This window comes from Emydura macquarii, unplaced genomic scaffold, assembly GCF_026122565.2.
Source record: "Emydura macquarii macquarii isolate MOO-44397 ecotype Brisbane River unplaced genomic scaffold, CSIRO-AGI_Emac_v2 contig_2457, whole genome shotgun sequence".
Classification (NCBI taxonomy): Eukaryota; Metazoa; Chordata; order Testudines; family Chelidae; genus Emydura; species Emydura macquarii.
Window position 1 is genome coordinate 2,183,256 of NW_027132594.1, and position 20,012 is coordinate 2,203,267.

Genomic DNA, 20,012 nt, shown 5'->3' on the forward strand with positions numbered 1-20,012 from the left:
AGAATAAGAATCCACTGTAGCCACATTAGTTAAAGTAGTACAGCAAGATATTTAGAAGTAGTATGCTAGGTCTTAAAGTCTGAGAGCCACTGATACATAATGTGAAAGGCAAGTGAGATATTTTAAAATAAGGCAATAGTGCACGCTCTCATACACCACTGGGTGAACACTTTGAAATGGTATATTAACATGTGAAGACTTTGGAGGGTGTATAGGAGTATCCTCCCCTGAGAAATTATTTTGGAAATGCCTGACACTTGATGCAATCTGGTATGCTCCAAATGCAAATCTCTCTTCTGAGGTATTTTTATGCTACTGGTGGTGATTTAGCAGTCTACTTCAGAGTCATAGAGTTTAAGGCCTAAAAGAAATCTAGTCCGACCTCTTGTACATCACAGGCAACTAACACCACTCAGCACCCACACACTAAGCCCAACAACCGAAAAGAGACCAAAGTACTACAACACACAGAAGACCAGACTATTGAACACACAGAGAATAGACGGGACCAAGGTGCACCAGTGCTCCAGGCCCCTAGTATGGCAGATATGTGTGTATATCTCATTTAATCATGGCACATGACCTGCCCATTGCAGAGGAAGGTGAAAAAATCCCACTGTCACTGCCAATGTGACCTAGGGGAAAATTCCTTCTCGATCCCACATATGGCAATCAGTTAGACTCTGAGCAGGTGAGCAAGATCCAGCCAGCCAAGCACCTAAGCGAGAGACTGCTCAATGCCATCTCAGAGCCTTGGCCCTCCCCACCTAATAGCCCACCTCCAATTGTGGCCATCCCTGAAGCTGCAGAGGAAGGATATAAAAAAACCCTCCCAGAATACACTGGGGGAAAAAATCCCTTCCTGATCCCTGCTGGTGGCTGGATGAAACCTGAAGCATGAGCTTTAGGAACATAAGATATCAACTGGAAGTGAGCCCCAGGGCCGTTGAGTCCTGCTCACTACCATCACAAGCAACCCTATCACACAGTTGCACTCAGAAGTTTGTCCAACTTTCTATTAAAACTCATTAAGATGTTTGCCCCCACAACTACTATTGGGAGCCTGTTCCAAAACCTCTAACTGTTAGAAACCTTCTTCCAATTTCCAGCCTGATTTTGTTCATGGCCAGTTTATATCCATTTGTTCTTGTGCCAGCATTGTCCTTTACCCTGAACATCTCTTCACCTCCCCTGGCATCTACCTCCTCATGTATTTATAAACAGCAATCTAATCCCCTCACAGTTTTTATTTTGCTAGACTAAACAAGCCAATCTCTTTTAGTCTCCTAAAACAGGACCTCCATTTCCATGATCACCTTAGAAGCACTTCTTTACACCTCTTCCCGTTTGAATGCATCTTTCTTGAACATGCATTCATTCATTCTTGAACATGGGTGACCGGAATAGTACACAATATTACAAATGAAGGCTTACCAATGCCTTGTACAATGGCATTCACACTTCTCTATCTCTACTGGAAATGCCTCTCCTGATACATCCTAGGATGACATTTGCCTTTTTCACAGCTGCATTGGATTGGGGTCTCAGTCTTCCTTTGATCATCCCACACACCCAGGTCTCTCTCTTCCTCTGTCACATCCAGGTGATGAACCCCCAACACTCCCTTTAGGTTTGGGGCAGAATTTCAACAAGTGCTCCTGAGAGCCCCCTCCAGAATAAACTAGTGATTAGCAGTTCCAGCTACACATGGACCCCAAGTTACTTGATCACATGACACCTGTAATCACTTCTCAGCAGTGGCTGTGTGTTTAATTCCAGGGAGAGTTCAAACTGTTGATAATAATTCATCCAAGTACTTAAGCATGTGTGCATTCCTATTCAGCAAAACATTTAACCATGTCTCTAAAATTAATCACATACCTAAGTACTTGTCTGAATTGGGGCCTATAGCTCTGAATGGTACAGAACCCAATTACTATGCAGAGCTGATCAAATAATTGATTTTTTGGTTTGGTGAATTAATCTAAAAAATCTAAGAATTTCATTTTGGGTCAAACCAAAACTGAATGTTTTTGTTTTTTCTTGCTGAAATGAAAAACTAACTCTCCCCTGCCCCTTTTCAGCAAAATTATATGTTCTGTTTGACTCAAAATGAATTATATTTCATTTTTTTTCTTTATGTTTTCAAGTGTTTTATATCGTTTTACATTTTTCTTTAAACAAAATCTAGCTATATTTTGAAACACATTTTTTACATGAAAAGTTAAAATGTTTTTTGTTTTAAAAAAATGTCAGAAGGAAGTGTTTTGGCTATTGTATTATCATTATTATTTCCATTTTTTTCAGCCAAGACTATTGACCGAATTTGACCTGAATTTATGAATAGTTGTGTATGACCAAAAAACACATTTTTCAGTGAATAAATTATTAGCTGAAAAAAATTCACCCAGCTCTAATACTATATACTGGAGAGACTACCTCTCATATACCCAATCACAAGTCATTATCAAGTAGGAAACTCTTGCTGTCTGTTTTCTAGAGCTAAGCTCTCCAAGACCAGTGACAAGAGCTTTCTTTTACAGAGGCCCTCGCCTCTCGTATTTGCTTTTTCAGGTAGTATTGTTGTAGTTTAGTTTGGTTAACTTTTATTTTTGTCTTGTTTTTGTTCCTGGTAAATACATATTGCTATATTGTAGCTTACAGCAACAATGGTAGCCTTTGTGCTTCTCATTGTGAATAAAACTGTATGTTTGTTTTTTAATATTTTGTAAAAAAATATTTTGTATTTGATTAGATGCCAAGGCAATAGTTACTATAAAAGTTAATAAAATGAAATAATAAAAAAATGGGAAAAATTTCAAACTTGTTTACCTAAACAGAGGGACAGAAAAGACAATGAGCAAGCAAGCATCAGAGGGGAAAAATAACGAATATGTGTGATGGGGAAAAAAGAGTGGGAAGGGGAAAATTAGGAAAAGAGAAGGAAGGGAAGTTACCAGGAACACGGAAAGACAGAGAGAACATGGATAAGAAGTTAAAGAACACAACGCAGGGAAAAGTGCAAGGGGAAAATGTACCTATGGAATAATCAGCCTAGTGGAAAACAGATGCTGAAAGTTATGGAAGAATATACATAGAAGAAAAATAATGACTGAAGGGAAACAGAAGAAATATTAAAAACAAGGAAGATACAGAAGGTTAATTAAACTATTTTAAATAGATAATACTTAATGATATTTTCCTTAAATAAAAACACATTTGATTTTATGGGAAAACAAGGACTCTGTGGAAAAACAGTGTGTGTGTTTATTGTTTGTCCATGCAGATCTTTGCTATATTCCCAATGCCAGCAAGGAAAACTGGAATTCAGAATTTAAACATATTTTAACTCTATACTACTAGACTTAAGAAACAAAACAAAACTGCTTAAGATTTCACCATATATTCCTTAAAAAAGATGAGGTAATATCTTTTATTGGACCAACTTCTGTTGGTGAGAGACAAACTTTCGAGCTTACCCAGAGCTCTTCTTTGGATCTCTGTGTAAGCTCAAAAGCTCATCTAATAAAGGGTATTTCTCTTTTCCCACCTTGCCTTTCTAATATCCTGGGACCAACACAGCTACAATTACATTAGAAAGGATAGACAAACAAAGGTAAAATGGACATAGGATAGTTGAACTGGCCTGAAGGAAGAGAGCTGAAGGCCTCTCTTCATCTCTTGGATTTGGCCAAAGTCAGATATCTCTCCCAAATTTTATTTTCGACTATAGGTGAAGGGAGAATACTCTTGATATTTGGATTTGTTTTACAAGAAACCAATAGTCAATATGATAAAATCAGTTTATATCCCACTAAAGCAACTGAGTCCTTCACTGAATCAGCCACCACTCTGGGTTTGTCTTCAGTGCACTGTTGGTACAAACTATAACTTAAGTTCTGCCCATAACTTGACTCTCATCCACACACAAAAATCTCTAGCTTGAGTTAAGTGGTATTTTAAGATTCATGTACCTTGCTTGTCAGGGGGTGTTGGCTATGTTCCAGTGCTGCTGATCCTGGAGCTAGGAATTTACTGGGGATGCAGCAGCTAAAATTACAACTCACCAGCTGCTAATCCAATCACTCAGTGTGCTAGCCAAATTACTCCATGTAGCGCTAGTGTGGTCATTCACTTACCCTCTCTTGAGCCAGGCTAGAGGTGCAGTGAAGACAACCCTTTTGAGTGGTCTGTCATATTAAACTCAAATCTATATAATTACTTCTCCTTGTACATTGCTGTATCTCAGTCATGACTGCTGATGACTACTAATTTTATTTTGATTTACAGTAACTCAATTGGGTCCTTACAGATCATATATTACAAATTTTTGTATGATGTATTGCTGTGCTTTTTTAAAAAATATTTTTGCCAAATCATTAACATTTTGAATAAGCCCCCCCAGATCGTAAAAATTTAAAAAATCCCATTGAAACTTGCTGCAAATTTACGGGCACACCTCTGGGATAACTGTAACCCTCAGTCCATATAGCTCACAACTACACCAAAACCTGCTCTAGTGTCCTATAAATCTACACCTGTGATAGCTGTGTTACACTTTAAGACACACAGTACCTTCTTTATTATATTTAAGTCACTTAGCCTCTTTACAGGTAACAGTACTGAATTTATTACCCCAACATGTCCCCATAACTCTAAGTTACACTTAGTCAAATTTACTCTTAAAAAAATTAAAGCTTCTTTTGCCTGGAATCCAACAGATCTTCAGATGGGTGGATTGCTATATTTACGCTGGCTCTGTGTACACTTTTGGGACCATTTTGGTTGAGAAATGTTCTCTGGTTAACCCTGCTATCCAGCTACAGAAATCTGCAACATGAATGGAAGCCAGAGGCTTCAACAGGCAGAAAATGGGCACAGATATAGAGTGATCATAGCAGCAATGGCAAGGGTAATTTGCTTTGTCTAAGGGTAGATTGGAACAAGCTTCTTTTCCCTTGTTATCAACTGCTGAGTTAATAGCTGCTTGGCTTTGGAGAAGAAGGCAACAGATTTTGTTGAAGGACACAATAGAGGGCTGTCAGTTAGCTCGGTAATAAATAGTACCATAAGATATAGTGTCAGGGACACTACATCTGCCAGCATCTGAGGCACCAACAGATATCCTCCGATATGTGTTTGATTGGTAAAGAATGATTTATTGTATTGGCCAGAAGCACCATCAGACCTCTCATTTGCTGTACCATCTCCTTCCCTCATTTACAGCAATATATGATTTATATGGACTCAGATACAATGACACATACAGCAGAAGTATTAAGGTGGTCTTGCTGTCTCATCATACTGATTGATGCCTTATTCAAACCGCATATTGCACAATATGGATCAGAATAATTGAAAATCCAAATAGGGCAACTTTCTCCTTTCAAATGTCAGTTGTGACATCTTTGCTCTCATCAGCCTTCTGTTGTCATACTCTTTATATCAATGGCTAGTACATCCATCACAAATTAGCGCTATGTAACAGAGAGAGGGGCAAATACTTTGTTTATATTTTGCTGATTTTCATCGTGAAATGCCCTAAGTATTATGGATCAGGTTTCACATGTTCTGTCTCTGAAAATAGTGACAATAGACTTCTTTTGTAACACACAAAACTTTTCTATGGAAATCTTTTTCAGTGACAGAAGGTAATTTGAAATATATTAAATACATTTTTGAATAGTGTTCTCTGAAAAAAGCACATAATAAAAATAATGAGTGAAATAAGCTCAAGTTTTTCATGTCTGTATTTTGTCATTCAATGTTTTGTCTGGAAAAAAATAGAAAACCAAATAAAACCTCCAGTGTAAATTATGTTTCTTATATCTCTTTCTCCTAATTAGGGATTGTCATTAAACCAGCTATATTGTTAAAGTGATTTAATTCCAAGAAGATCAATAATAGCAGTTTTCTTTTTAATGAACTCGGCCGACTGAAATGAATGTGCATTATTCAACTTTTGTGAGTAAACTATAATCATACATGAGATTATTATGATCTGCGCTTGTATACTTCCTCCATTACCAAAGAAAAAAATCCACTAGAGTAGAATTCAATGGTAGCTTTCTGTGAAAAAAGATATAATGACACACTTTTCAAAGTTGTGTGGTATTAAACCAGCAAGTGAAACAGACACTCATTGCTCAAGTTATAACCCACCGGACAGTCCATTTTTTGTATTTTAGGTCGCTGAACAAACAGTTTGACAGGATTAGATCTCATACATGGTAAATAAAAATAGAAAATCTAAAATCTTTAGTTCCAGATTTGTGAAGTTGATTATAGGATTTTTTTTACAAAGATAATTCCGCAAGTACTGTGGAATTTGATGCCCAAGGAATTTGTCAGAATTGTACTCTAGAATCTAACTTTTCACAAAGGAAAAAATATTTAATGCTTACAGTTGTGAAGAAAGATTTCCAAATGGGAACTGAGTGCAAACTGATTGTGTCTACATGAGCAAGCAGTCAAACAATAGCTCTAAAATACTCCTAATTATCTCAATGAGATGTTGACTCTGAGACCTAACAACAACTTAAATGATAATAAATCAACACTGTTACTCTTTCATGGCCCCATCATTTTGGCATAAACATTCAGCTACAGTAATGTGCTTATCCATAACGTTAGATGCACTGGCAGATAGATGAACAGGAACTACTGGTGCAGCTGGTTGCTCTCAAAGGTTGCCAGGGTTGGGGAAAAAAGAAATCAAGCTCTCATCCATGGCAAAAGCTGCAATTACGACTTGGTGCTCCCAAAACCAAAGTGCTTCCCATGGTCACCTTACAGCCAAAAACCCAACTATCTCTTACACAGCTGCCAAAATCTCCATCTTCCCCAATACAACTTCTACAAGGCAGACACACATTACAAATAAAAATCATGTGGCACATTAAATATTTAGAAGCAGCATGAAAACTGAATTTAACATAATAATTAAATAGCACAAGAAATACTTGCTGATTGTATTAATCATTTTCCACCATGAATGCAATAAAACCCTCTATTATTAAATTTACCTGAAGTAGCCTCAGGGATTTTAGTGTGCTGCACTGAAGTGCTGCATAATTTAAGCCTAGTTTGCTACAGCGTATGCAAGGCCCTTAATCATCCAAGAAACAAAGAATTTGTTAGGTTTTTTAAAAAGGAAAATAGGCAAACAAGTAATCTTTTCAAAAATTTGTCTACCGTAAGGTGATATGCCCCATCTCACAGTGCTTGCTGCCTCTAGCCTTAACCTTACATCATCATGTAAAGAGGTGGCAAAAGGTAACAGTGGTTACTCCATATGCTACATTACATGGTACAAGACCTACAGACCACCAAAGAACTATTGTTTGCCTCACTAAAGGTAGACTATTAAAAGGGGACAAGCTGGACATAGAGTTACTCAGGGCTCAAGCGCTATTCTACACTGGGACATGGAGAGGCTAAGAGTCCTTGTAGATGTTTGTCATCCCTAATTTCTATGACTCTACTGCAGCTGAATATTACAACGATCAAAAAAACTTGACATACACAGACATGTTTGTATTGGAAAATGTCGCTGAACAAGTACACATGAACACATGTAGTGGTGTAACTGTACCTCCTTGTGTAAGTGATCTTCATTTAACCAAAAGACCTGATTAACTAAAGAATGGTTTTACTGCATCTCAACAGGTAGTATAGGTAGTCTGGGATGTCTGAGATCATAGTTCCTTTAAAGCTAGCTGACCAACCACTGTCACAGTTTCATACAAAATCCTGTTTATCTGATGATTTCTGATGTTCCCAAATCCTTTAAATAAATGAGGTCGTCTTCAGGGCTGATATAGTATGAGCTATACTTTTACCGCTGAAGGAAGGGATAGGAGGGACACAGGATATTTAGCTGCATAAAGTAGCCTTTATTTAAGTGCTAAAACCGAGTTTAAATCTATTTAAATATGTACCTTTTGCGCTGTTACCATGTTGAAAGAGTTAGCATAAAAGTAAGTTTTGTACACATGTAAATCCTAAAATAAAAACTGCTGTGTGACTAACACTGAGACCCAGGGTTGTGTAAATACAGCCAGAGCAAAAGCTAACAGTTGATTTAAGAACAATCATTTAACAAAGATGGTCACAGCAGCATGCCCGGAGAAAAGGACAGACTAGAGGACATTTACATTTACACTGCAGACATTTATTTATATATCAGCATGTGCTGGCCCTCAGAAAGAAGATCTCTTGGCCATCATAGCCTATGCACAGGTTGAGCCCCCAAAAGATATTGAACAGTGTAGTCTGGGCAGAAGTGTATGCTGGGAAAGGAGACAGGGCTGTAGAAAAGCCCCACTAACACAGGCGAGTGAAGGGCAAAATTGGCAATGGTTCTCACAACTGAGGGAGCCTGTAAGTGCATAGAGAGTCCAGGAGATGGAAGTCCTGGGAGAAAATTTGAAAGAGGCCAAAGAGGAGGCATAAGAGGCAGGTGAACAGAAGGGTAAGTAAGCCACAGGTGACAAAGAAGCTATGCATAAAGCAAAATAAACTAACCAGATGAGGTAAGGAAACTGAGGCAATGGTCATACATGGCAGTAAAAACTAAGCTATAGGTTTGGATTGTGCTTTATGGAAATTTGAAACGTACATGGTCCCTGCTCAACGAACTTACAGCCTAAAATAGCCAAACATATGACAGAATATAAAGACAGATAACAAAAAGTCGAGGGAAAGGAAGGACAATGATTAAAACAAACTAAAATAATCTGAGTTCTATTATTCTACATATATATTCACTGTGAGTGAATAATTTAAGTTCTAATATATTTAAATAGCATTTGAGGTAGGACAAGAATAGTAGAGTAGAAGTAGGTTTGAGGAGGGATTGGGAAGTGTGAGGATGCTGGGTGCAGAAGAAGAGGGATGTTGTTCCAGCTACAGAGAAATCAGTGGGGGAAAAAAAGTCAAAGGTGAGAGTAGCAAGGGATGAAAAGTAGAGTAATGAGGCAAGAAGAGTGGGCAATGCCCAGGAGGAAAGTTATAGAATCTCAAGAGATGAGCTGTAGGCAGGGGCAGAGCTATTGCAGAGCCTTAACAGTGAGAGTGAGGCATTTCACCATGCCAACTCCATCTAATTTCCTTTCATTGACTTTCTGTCTCTTTATGCATATAACTTCAAATTCTGTAGCTTTGTTTTTAAGGAATGGAAAATGGTTATCATTTTAACTACTGAACGCTGGATACATTGAAGATGGGAAAGAAAGAAGTTATAGTTGTCCAGGCAAGATAAAAACACGGTCTTGACAGTGGGGAAGGAGAGGGAAAGAGCAGATTTTAGAAATGTTATTGAAGAAAAAGCAGCAAGATATGGTGAGTGCTTTGATATAGGAGAGGAAGATAGAGTGGACTTATAAATAACCATGAAAATATAACTTTGAGGAAATGGAGTTTTCAAAGGTGATGGAGAAAGTGAAGACAAGAGAGTCATTAGGAGGATGTATAAAAGTATAGTTTAGTGTTAACATGTTTAGTTTAATAAAGCAGCAGGACATCCTTAAGGAGATATAAGAGACAAGACATAAGATATAATAGACACGCCTGGACAGGAGAGGTGGAGAAGCAGATAAGAATTGTCTGAACAGAGGTGACAGAAGACCATGGCAGTACATGAGGTTACCAGGGATGACTGTAACATCGTTTAACACTGATGAACATTTGTAGTGTTCACTAAAGCACAGAAGTTTAAATATCTTATCTCAATTACATTTTACAAAATTATTAAATGATTAGGGATATTATACATTAATATTGCTGAAAAAAATCCCAGCTGTTTATTAATACAGAACTGTTTAGGTATTATAGAACTATATGGATCATATTGAACATTGTCAATAGAAAGGAACATAAAACAAAGTCCCCAAAAGTTAAGTCAATGCTTGTGCATTATAGCCAAGCTTTGACAATGTTCGTTGCGACTGGAAGGAAGACTGAAGTTTTCCATAGACTAACTGTTTTCCTTAAGTTTTCTTCTACAGACATGAGAAGTAAACTTATAAAAGTAAAAGCTTTTAGGAATCATATATTTTAACAAAATTAATAGTTATTTGTTAATTTTACTTAACCAACCAAAAGTCTCTAGGAACTTGTTGGACACTGTCTTAGTATTGAAATAACGAATCATTTCTTCATATACTTTAATACTTCATATTAAATTTATGTAAACAAGATAATAAATAAATGAATATTCAACTAGCTACCAAACAAACTACAGCTCTCTTGAAATAATAATACTTAGCACTTACAGAACATTTTATACATTCAAAGCAAGGTACAAATACTGATGCAGTGATGCAGAGTGAACTGGATCAGGTCGAAGTCAAATTAAATATTTTAAAAGTTTTAAATATAGATTTAAAGAAAACATATTCCAGTGAAGGAAGCAAAGAGAAATTCAATCAATCAGTTTTCTCAAGCTCATTAAGGGCCTGATCCAAATCCTACTGAAGTTAATCAACTGACTCCTTAATGGAAGATGGATTGGGGTCTAAAATGTCACCAGAACCGTGTGATGTGTACCTTTACTAGGCTGACATTAAAACAAACTAAAAAAACCTACAAATGGTAACAAAGTCCTACTATACAGGGTCATCCCCATGAGGAAATTAAGTTGACTACCATCATTTGAATTATCAAGCTGGAAGTCTTATTAATATAGTGTACTACTCCTAGCTTTTAATTGCTTTGAAAACAAACACAGATATGGAGGTAATGCATTCACACCTACCTCTGCACTTGCAGATAAGACAACCATGATTATTCTGCTGGAAGCCCATTGGACAGATCTTACCACAAGGAAGTTCTGGGCATTTCTTACAGCGACAGATGTCACAGCCATGTTTGTTCTTCCTAGATGACCGAAATAATTTGTCAAAGGTCAGCAGATCACTTTAAATGTCTGATTAAAAAGTGTCCATGATCTTCAGAGCAAAGGCTTCCCTCGAAGTGACTAAGTAAATAAAGAAAATTCCCTTAACTGTAATTCTTGTACTCAGAGGTGTGAAGGGGTAAATAGATCTCCATTCTTGGCTAGTGCTCCCTCGTGTGACTGGCAGAAACACCCTATTTAAAATTTCAAGCCATTAAGCCACCTCATTTGCAGGTGTACATTTAAGTAATGATGAGTCAGCACTGCTTTTGACAATAGTTCTTTTTTCAGGTTAAAGAATAATAGAGTAGACATAATAAAACATCTCCAAATCTGTGAGGAAGATGGAAGGGTAAGTGGGGATCTATTATAATTACTATCTTCTGAGAGCAAAAATTACAATTAATTTTTTTCTCCAATAAGTAATATACAGTAGATCTCCACTTTTGTAAAATGTTCCAGGGATGTAACTGAAAATGTTAAATAAGTGACAGAAAGCTTATTTCAAAAACAAGATGAGGAATGACAATAACCAAGTGCTAAAGTCACCGAATGCATAGTTACACATTTTTAAGTACAGAAAGGTAAGATACCTTTTCGAAGATACATAATATAAAAAAACTAAGTACAGAAACATTTTCCCCCTTCCAGATAAATATATTGAAGCAAGCACGAGAACTGGGCTTTTTATAATCCCAAACCAAGTTCTGTAATACTTGTAATGCTAATCAAGATAGCGTTATGAAAACCAGTTCTTGTCAAACCAACTTATTACTGTTTTTTGATGAGATCATGTTTTATGATCAAATCTATTCATACTATACAAAATCAGTGGAGCCCATACTTTTGTGGGACATTATATTTAAAGAACAGTTTTGGCCTGGAAACTCCAAATATGATTCTCATTACTGACCATCAAGTAGTGCTTGTGCTGTTGTCCACAACAATTCAATTCTAATACAGATTGCAAGGTTATAGGAACCAGTGTGAACATCTTGTCTGACTGTCTGTATAAAACAGATCATAGAAGCACCCTGAAATATTTTTTGAAAAACATCCAATCTTGATTTTAAAATTCCAGTGATGGAGAATCCACAACCACCCTTGGTAAGGAATGAAGACGACTGTGGCCCTGGAATTTTTTGGGGGAAGACCATGGCTAATTTGTGAAGTAATATATTATATTAAAAATAAATATACAGTGCTAAGTTAACTTTTCATTAAAAGTGTGAATTTCTAGCTTTTTGGTGCAAAGATAGCAATCTCATTTTAAAAGTTATTGATTTTATTTTCCTAAAAATCAGAGGGTATTCACCATGGTCTTCTTCTCAGACATCTCACACCATTTGTACTCTTTATCACCTTCCAGCCTCAAAGCCATCAGTTCTCAAAACATCTATCTTGAGCTTCAGCATCTTTTTACATGCACACCTCAAACTCCAGGGAGGATAGTCGTCGTCGTCGGTGGACCCCTCATTGCCTTCCCCATTTGATTCAGTGTCCCACCTAGCTACCTCACTGGAAAAATTTGTCACTGTCCTCTTTCTGAGTCACCACCATTCCAATCTTTCCAAATGTGGGGTAAAAATGTGGAAAGAGGAAGTCAAGGCATTCAAGGAAAAGATGTAATATAAACACAACACATGAGATCTGGGTGCCTCATGATAAATTTCATCTCTCTGTCAAGAGTAGGATGATTCAGGATTTAGAATGCACTAGCATGAATACAATTGGTTGGGAGACTGGCAGCAGCCAGTAGCAGTGCCCCACTAGAAATTGGCACAGGCAAGGTCCAGCTACCTTGAGGGACAGGCCACAGAGCCTGAGACACACAGGACAGTTAAAAAAAAAATAAAGTGGCAGAGAGACTGTGTGATGAGAAAATTGAGACAAGAGAAAGTATTCAGGGAAGGAAGGCATGCAGGGCAACTAGAAGCGTTAAGGTAGAGACAAACCATAAGGTCAGGAAATAGAGGTACATTTTTCGTTCCACTAAAACCATCTTAGAGGGGAACATTGAAAGTCATAGCTCATGCCTCCCATCCATTCATTTCCCCATAAAAAGTAACTGTTTCTGTGCCGCAGTAACACCCCTTTTCCATTTATCGCCATCAAGTATAATCCTTTCAGTGCCAGAACTATTGCGTCCCCTCCTTCAGTCCCATCAAGCACCACCTTTCAATACCAGAATGAATGCCCCAACCTCCTTTCCTTTATATGCCCTATGGAGTTTGTAAACTCTGCCAATTGAACCAATCTGAAACGGAGTTTGTGAAAAGTAATCACTTCTCTGCCCCAAATTTTCAAATATCAATTATTTAAAATCATGTTTGTTTTTAAAATACATTCTTTAAATTTAAAATTAGATTTTGTATTTTCATGTTGGTAAATCTTTATTTTCATTTTATAGAGATAAGGTGGATAAGACAGTGTCTTTTATTGGACCAACTTCTGTTGGTGAGAGAGACAAGCTTTCAAGCCACACACAGCTCTTCTTCAGGTCTAGGAAAGTGCTCCCAACCTCACAGCAAAATGTAAGGCATTCAAGGTATAGTGGCCAGTTAACACCTCTGTAGTTATAGAATAAAAAAGAGGGGGTTAGTGGGTTACAGACTGTTGTAATAAGTCATAAATCCAGTCTCTCTGTTCAGTCCATGATTTTTGGTATTCAGCTTGAGGATGGTTTCTATGGGTCCTGATATTCCTTCAGTAAGAGTGCTGTGGCCAGATATGAAGGGTCTGCCATAGATTTTCAGAAAGCCTTTGACAAGGGCCCTAACCAAAGGCTCTGAAGCAATGTAAGCGGTCATGGGATAAGAGGGAAAAACTTCTCCTGGATCACTAGCTGGTTAAAAGATAGGAAACAAAGGATAGGAATAAGTGGTCCATTTTCAGAATGGAGAGAAGTAAATAGTGGTGTCCCCCAGGGGTCTGTACTGGGACCACTACTGTTCAACATATTCATAAATGATCTGGAAAAAGGAGTAAACAGCGAAGAGGCAAAATTTGCAGATGATACAAAACTACTCCAGATAGTTAAATCCAAAGCAGACTGTGAAGAGTTACAAAAGGATCTCACAAAACTGGATGACTGGGCAACAAAAGGGCAGAGGAAATTCAATGTCAATAAATGCAAAGTAATGCTCATTGGATAACATAATCCCATCTATACATATAAAACGATGGGGTCTAAATTAGCTGTTACCACTCAAGAAAGAGATCTTGAAGTCACTGTGGAAAGTTCTCTGTAAAAATCCACTTAATGTGCAGTGGCAGTCAAAAAAGCTAACAGACTGTTGGGAATCATTAGGAAAGGGATAGATAATAAGACAGAAAATATCACATTGCCTCTTTATAAATCCCTGGTACTCCCACATCTTGACTACTGTGTGCAGATCTGGTCACCCCATCTCAAAAAAGATATATCGGATTTGGAAAAGGTACAGAAAAGGGCAACTAAAATGATTAAGGGTATGGAAAAGCTTCCACATGAGGAGAGACTAATAAGAGTGAGACTTCTCAGCTCAGAAAAGAGACAACTAAGGGGGGATATGATAGAGGTCTATAAAATCATGACTGGTGTGGAGAAAAATAAATAAGGAAGTGTTATTTACTCCTCCTCACAACATAAGAACTAGGGGGTCACCAAATGAAATTAATAGGCAGCAGGTTTAAACTGAACAAAAGGAAGTATTTCTTCACACAACACAGAGTCAACCCATGGAACTCTTTGCCTGAGGCTGTTGTGAAGGCCAAGACTATAACACGGTTAAAAAGATAACTAGGTAAGTTCAAGGGAATAAGTCCATCAATGGCTATTAGCCAGGATGGGCATGGATTGCTATTTGCCAGCAGCTGGGAATGGGCAACGGGATGGATCACTTGATGATTAGCTGTTCTGTTCACTCCCTGAAGCACCCGGCATTGATCACGGTCAGAAGACAGGATACTGGGCTATATGGACCATTGGTCTGACCCAGTATGGCCGTTCTCATGTTTGTGTATGTTGGGAAGCTTGTAGAAGGTCCCTGGGGTGGGTTCGTGGGGGAAGAGTTTGTAGACTCTCTCAGAGTTGTTTGGGGGGAAGGTCTGATTATATCCTTAAGTCCCTGAGTAAATTGTGGTGTGGGGTTTTCTCTGAGTTCTTTAGTAGATGGTGTCGGCCAGTTGTAGATTGGCCTCTTAAACATAGTCATCATGGTTGAAGACTACAATGGCACCCTCTTTGTGTGCTGGTTTGATCACTATCTGGTGGTTAGATTTCAGGGACTAAATGTTTGTCCTCTCAGTGGTGGAGAAGTTATAGTGGATGTGATGTTTAAGGATTTCACAGTCAATTTTTCCCCTGAAGCAATGAATGTAATGATCAAGAGTGTGATGTTGTCCATTTTGTAGAGTCCAATCAGATGATTCTTTTCTCTTATAATCGTTGGTGGAGCTGTGATAATTGTGAGTGGTGTCATCACTGTTGCAACAGAGTTCTCTGAGGCCGAGACAGTGAAAGAATTCATCTAGTTCTCCACATGTTGGTATGATATCAGGTTCTGTGGTGAAGCACTCTACTATGGATGCTCCTTTCCAAGACGTGTTAACTACTTATGCTAAACAGTCTGTTGCACCTCGCATTTTGCTGTGACGCTGGGAGTGCCTTTCCTGGAACTGAAGAAGAGTTCTGTGTGGCTCAAAAGCTTATCTGTCTCATCAAGTAAGTTGGTTCAATAATAGATATTTCCTCACCCACCTTGTCTCTCTAATATCCTGGCACCGACAAAGCTACAACTACACTGCATTCCCATTTTATATTCAAATATGTTTTTTACTTGTTTCTTTAGTTTCCTAATTGTTAGCAGAATTTCAGTTTTTACACAGGGAATTTTTCTACTAAGTTTTACTCTGAAAATGCTCTAATCTTTGATGAAAAAGACAGCTCCAGGGCTTCATTAACATCCTTACTATGCAAATCACACACACACACACAAACATTGATTGAACGTAGTCTGCGCTATATTTGTAACCACCACCGTCACTTTGCAGTATGTTGAATTTCCACAAGTCAAGAAAACTGAAATGCTTTGACTAGGCAATACTCTTCCATCAGAGTTTGCAGTCTGAAGTCAATGAGATTGATGCTTCTCAGTGCTTTTTTCCTAAATATGGGCTTAGGAGCCTACTTTAAGGTTCCTATTTAAAAAAAAATTTGTTTGGCGTGCCTAAAAAATTCACAATAACTTAATATATTGAAAGGCTAAATTACTTCAGTGTTAACAATGAAAAGTTATTTTTTTTTAAGTGACAAAGATTTTATGCCACTAAATTTTTTGTTAAAATAAAAATTTTAGTTTAACTTTAAATAGGAGTAGTCGCATTGAGTTTGGAGCGATTCATGTGAGTGATGATGCAAACCTGCCTAATTGTTTGCATGATCATTTTTAATATTTTGCTTTTTTTTTTTTTTTTTGCCTCTAGCAAGTTTTGTAAAATTCAAATAAAAGACGTTAGTAATAGTGGCATTTAAAAAACCCAACCAACCAGTGTTTATAGTTCAGTTCATTATGCTTTCTTTAATCTAAGTTGCAATAGTACAAATTTTAAAATTAGTTTTAGAAAGCCTCAAGCTGATTAAAATCAATTTAAATAACAAACTAAACCCAAGTGATTTAGATCAATGATTTAAATCATCCCATCTTATTGAAAATAATTCCTTAAACCCCCCCCCAAGACAATTCTGAGACAAAAAACTGTGTTAAGGTAATACTATGGCTCTAAATTAACAACATTACAAAAAAGGCATAAAAGAAATTTAGAGATAAGGTTACTCATAAAAATAAGTTGTATCAACTTTACTTGATCAATTTATATAAAAAATGCTCTTATCAATATTCATCAGAAACCCTCTTACTTCCTGCCTTCACTCTGTCCTATTAATAATTCCAATAATTAACACAAAACCTGAATTAATGTAAGTTCATATATAAATCGAAGAACCAATTCCAATTAACTTTCTATCAGCTACAGACACCTCTCCATTTCAAACAACTGTTAACAGTGGAAGACATCATCTCACCTCTTATTCATATCCAGTGCAGAAAACCTACAATCCCAATCTATCTTTCATAAAAATGTAAGAACAGCCATACTGAACAGAATAGAATATGACCGCTCACATTTTTTAAGAGCCTTTGTTGAGGGACCTTGTCAAATGCTTTCTGAAAATCTAAGTACACTATATCCACTGGATCACCCTTGTCCAAATGCTTGTTGACTCCCTCAAAGAATTCTAGTAGATTGGTGAGGCACGATTTCCCTTTACAAAAACCATTTTGACTCTTCCCCAACAAATCGTATTCAACTATGTGTCTGGTAATTCTGTTCTTTACTATAGTTTCAATCAGTATGCCTGGTACAAGTTAAGCTGACCAGCCTGTAATTGCCAGGATAATGTCTAGAGCCTTTCTAAAAAAATTGCTGTCACATTAGCTATCCTCCAGTCATCTGGTACAGAAATGGATTTAAATGATAGCTTACATACCACAGTTAGCAGTTGTGCAATTTCACATCTGAGTTCCTTCCAGAACTCTTGGGTGGATATCATCTGGTCCTGGGGACTTCTTATTGTTTAATTTATCGATTTGTTCCAAAACCTGCTCTAATGACACCTCAATCTGGGACAGTTCCTCAGATGTGTCACCTAAAAGAATGGCTCAGGTTTGGCAATCTCCCTCACATCCTCAGCTGTGAAGATCTATGCAAAGAATTGATTTAGTTTCTCCACAATAACCTTATCTTCCTTGAGTGCTCCTTTAGCATCTTGATCATTCAGTGGCCCCATTGGTCGCTCAGCAAGCTTCCTGCTTTTGATGTACTAAAAATTTTTTTTGCTGTTACTTTCTGAGTCTTTGGCTAGCTGTTCTTCAAATTCTTTTGGGCCTTCCTAATTATATTTTCACACTTCACTTGCCAGAGTTTATGCACTTTCTATTTTTCTCAACAGGATTTAACTTCTCCTTTTTAAAGGATGCCTTTTTACCTCTAACTGCTTCTTTTACTTTGTTGTTCAGCCACGGTGGCACTTTTTTGGTCCTCTTACTATGTTTTTTTAATTTGGGGTATACATTAAAATTGAGCTTCTTCTGGTGTCTTTAGAAAGTTTCCATGCAGCTTGCAGGGATTTCACTTTTGGCAGTGGACCTTTTAATTTCTGTTTATATAACTTCCTCTTTTTTGTGTAATTCCCCTTTCTGAAATTAAATGTTACCATGGTGGGCTGCTTTGGTGTCCGTCTCCCCAGGGATGTTAAGTTTTATGATGTTATGATCCCTATTACCAATGGTCAGTATTACCAAGTGATTCACCTATGTTCACGTCTTGGACCAGATCCTGTGCTCCACTTAGGACTAAATCAAAAACTGCCTCTCCTCTTGTGGGTTCCATGACTAGTTGCTCCAAGAAGCAGTCATTTAAGGTGTCAGAAAACTTTATCTCTGCATTCAGTCCTGAGATGACATGTACCCAGTCAATATGGGATAGTTGAAACCCCCCATTATTATTGAGCTTTTTATTTTTATAGCCTCTCTAAGCTCCCTGAGCATTTCACATCACAATCCTGGTGAGGTGCTCAGTAGTATATCCCTACTGCTATATTCTTATTATTCAATCATGGAATTACTCTCCACAGAGATTCTATGGCACAGTTTGGTGCATTTAAGAATTTTATTTCATTTGCTTTCTTTCTTTCTCTATGCTTTCTTTCACATAAGTGCCACTCCCCCCTAGTACGACCTATTCTCTTTTGATATATTTTGTACCCTGGTATTGTTGTGTCCCATTGATTATCCTCATTCCACCAAGTTTCTGTGATGTCTATTATATCAATATCCTCATTTAATTCGAGCACTCAAATTCACATATCTTAGTATTTCCTCTACAGGCTAATGAACCCAACCCAAGCTACCTCATCCACACACTATATGTATAGGGTAGAAACTACTACTCCCTACACGACTCTAGACAAGGAACTCATATAATACTTTGTACTTCTATTGCACTTTCCATCCAAGCATCTATAGTTCTTTAATAGCATTAATGAATCAGGACTTGATCATGCAAGTACCTAAGCACCTTTAACACCTACTTAATTTATGATTTTCAGTTCTCTATTTCCCATATGACCTTTAATCCCCTAGATGAATGAGAACCACAAATCAATGGAACATGCTGAAGCCCTTATGCAGAATTATTACACATTTTCCTACTAATTCAATGATGTAATCACAATGTGATAAGTTTATAAGGGATAGACTGTGCAACCCTTGCTCATTTCAGTGAGTACTGACACAACTTATTCCCTTTAATGGCCCCATGATGCACAGGGCATGCAAAGTTTCCCTGCATGCCTGCTTACTGTCTGTTTCACCCTATGCAGTCAATTTGTCCACAGTGTTTTGGGCTTTGTTTTGCCTCTCAAGGGAAAAACAGGATTTGAAGCATAGATACCAAAGCTTACTGAACATCTCTGGTATTTATTATTGTCTTTCAAATCTAACCTGTTTGTATAAAAATGGATTCAGAAAACTGTATGGGAAATCTTAAACCACATCACTTCTAAATCAGCATCTCTTTTGCATTGCTACATTATCCTTGGCTAAAGAAAAATATGTTCTAAACACTAGAATTTCAAATGCCTTCCGAGAGAGAGAGAGAGAGAATATGTGTGTGTGTATAAAAATGGAAGCTCTCCTCACCTGTTTTAATATAAATTTACATACTTAAGCTATTTTGTCTTATTCTTTTCAGTACAAAATTCCAAAGATTTCTGATCTTGTGTTTGAAGTTATTTGCCAAAAATCTTTCTTCAGGCAGTCACTTAGCATTAGATATTGCCAGTATACATTCTTGTGTAAATCTGATTTGGTCTTTAACTCTGCAAAACTCATGAAAATTCCTTTATTACCAAGATCCAAAAGTTTGAGAATACCATGTTCAAGCCAATTCTTCCAATTTAACATTTGACCTTTTATTCTGAATGCTGAATTTCCCCAGATACTGCATGCGCTTTGGTTGATTTCCTTGGACTGAATATTAATATGAAATGTGTATCTACCCTTGTTTTCCAATA

General features: G+C 37.3%; 1 protein-coding gene across 2 annotated transcripts in view; it reads right to left on the reverse strand.

The window, feature by feature from the left end:
* CRIM1 (cysteine rich transmembrane BMP regulator 1) overlaps nucleotides 1–20,012 on the reverse strand; it is a 306,588-nt gene that overhangs the window by 37,484 nt on the left and 249,092 nt on the right. For both annotated transcript variants that reach the window (XM_067562678.1, XM_067562679.1), the window contains exon 10: nucleotides 10,757–10,878. In XM_067562678.1, the coding sequence (XP_067418779.1) occupies nucleotides 10,757–10,878 (122 nt within the window). The remainder of the gene's footprint in view (nucleotides 1–10,756; nucleotides 10,879–20,012) is intronic.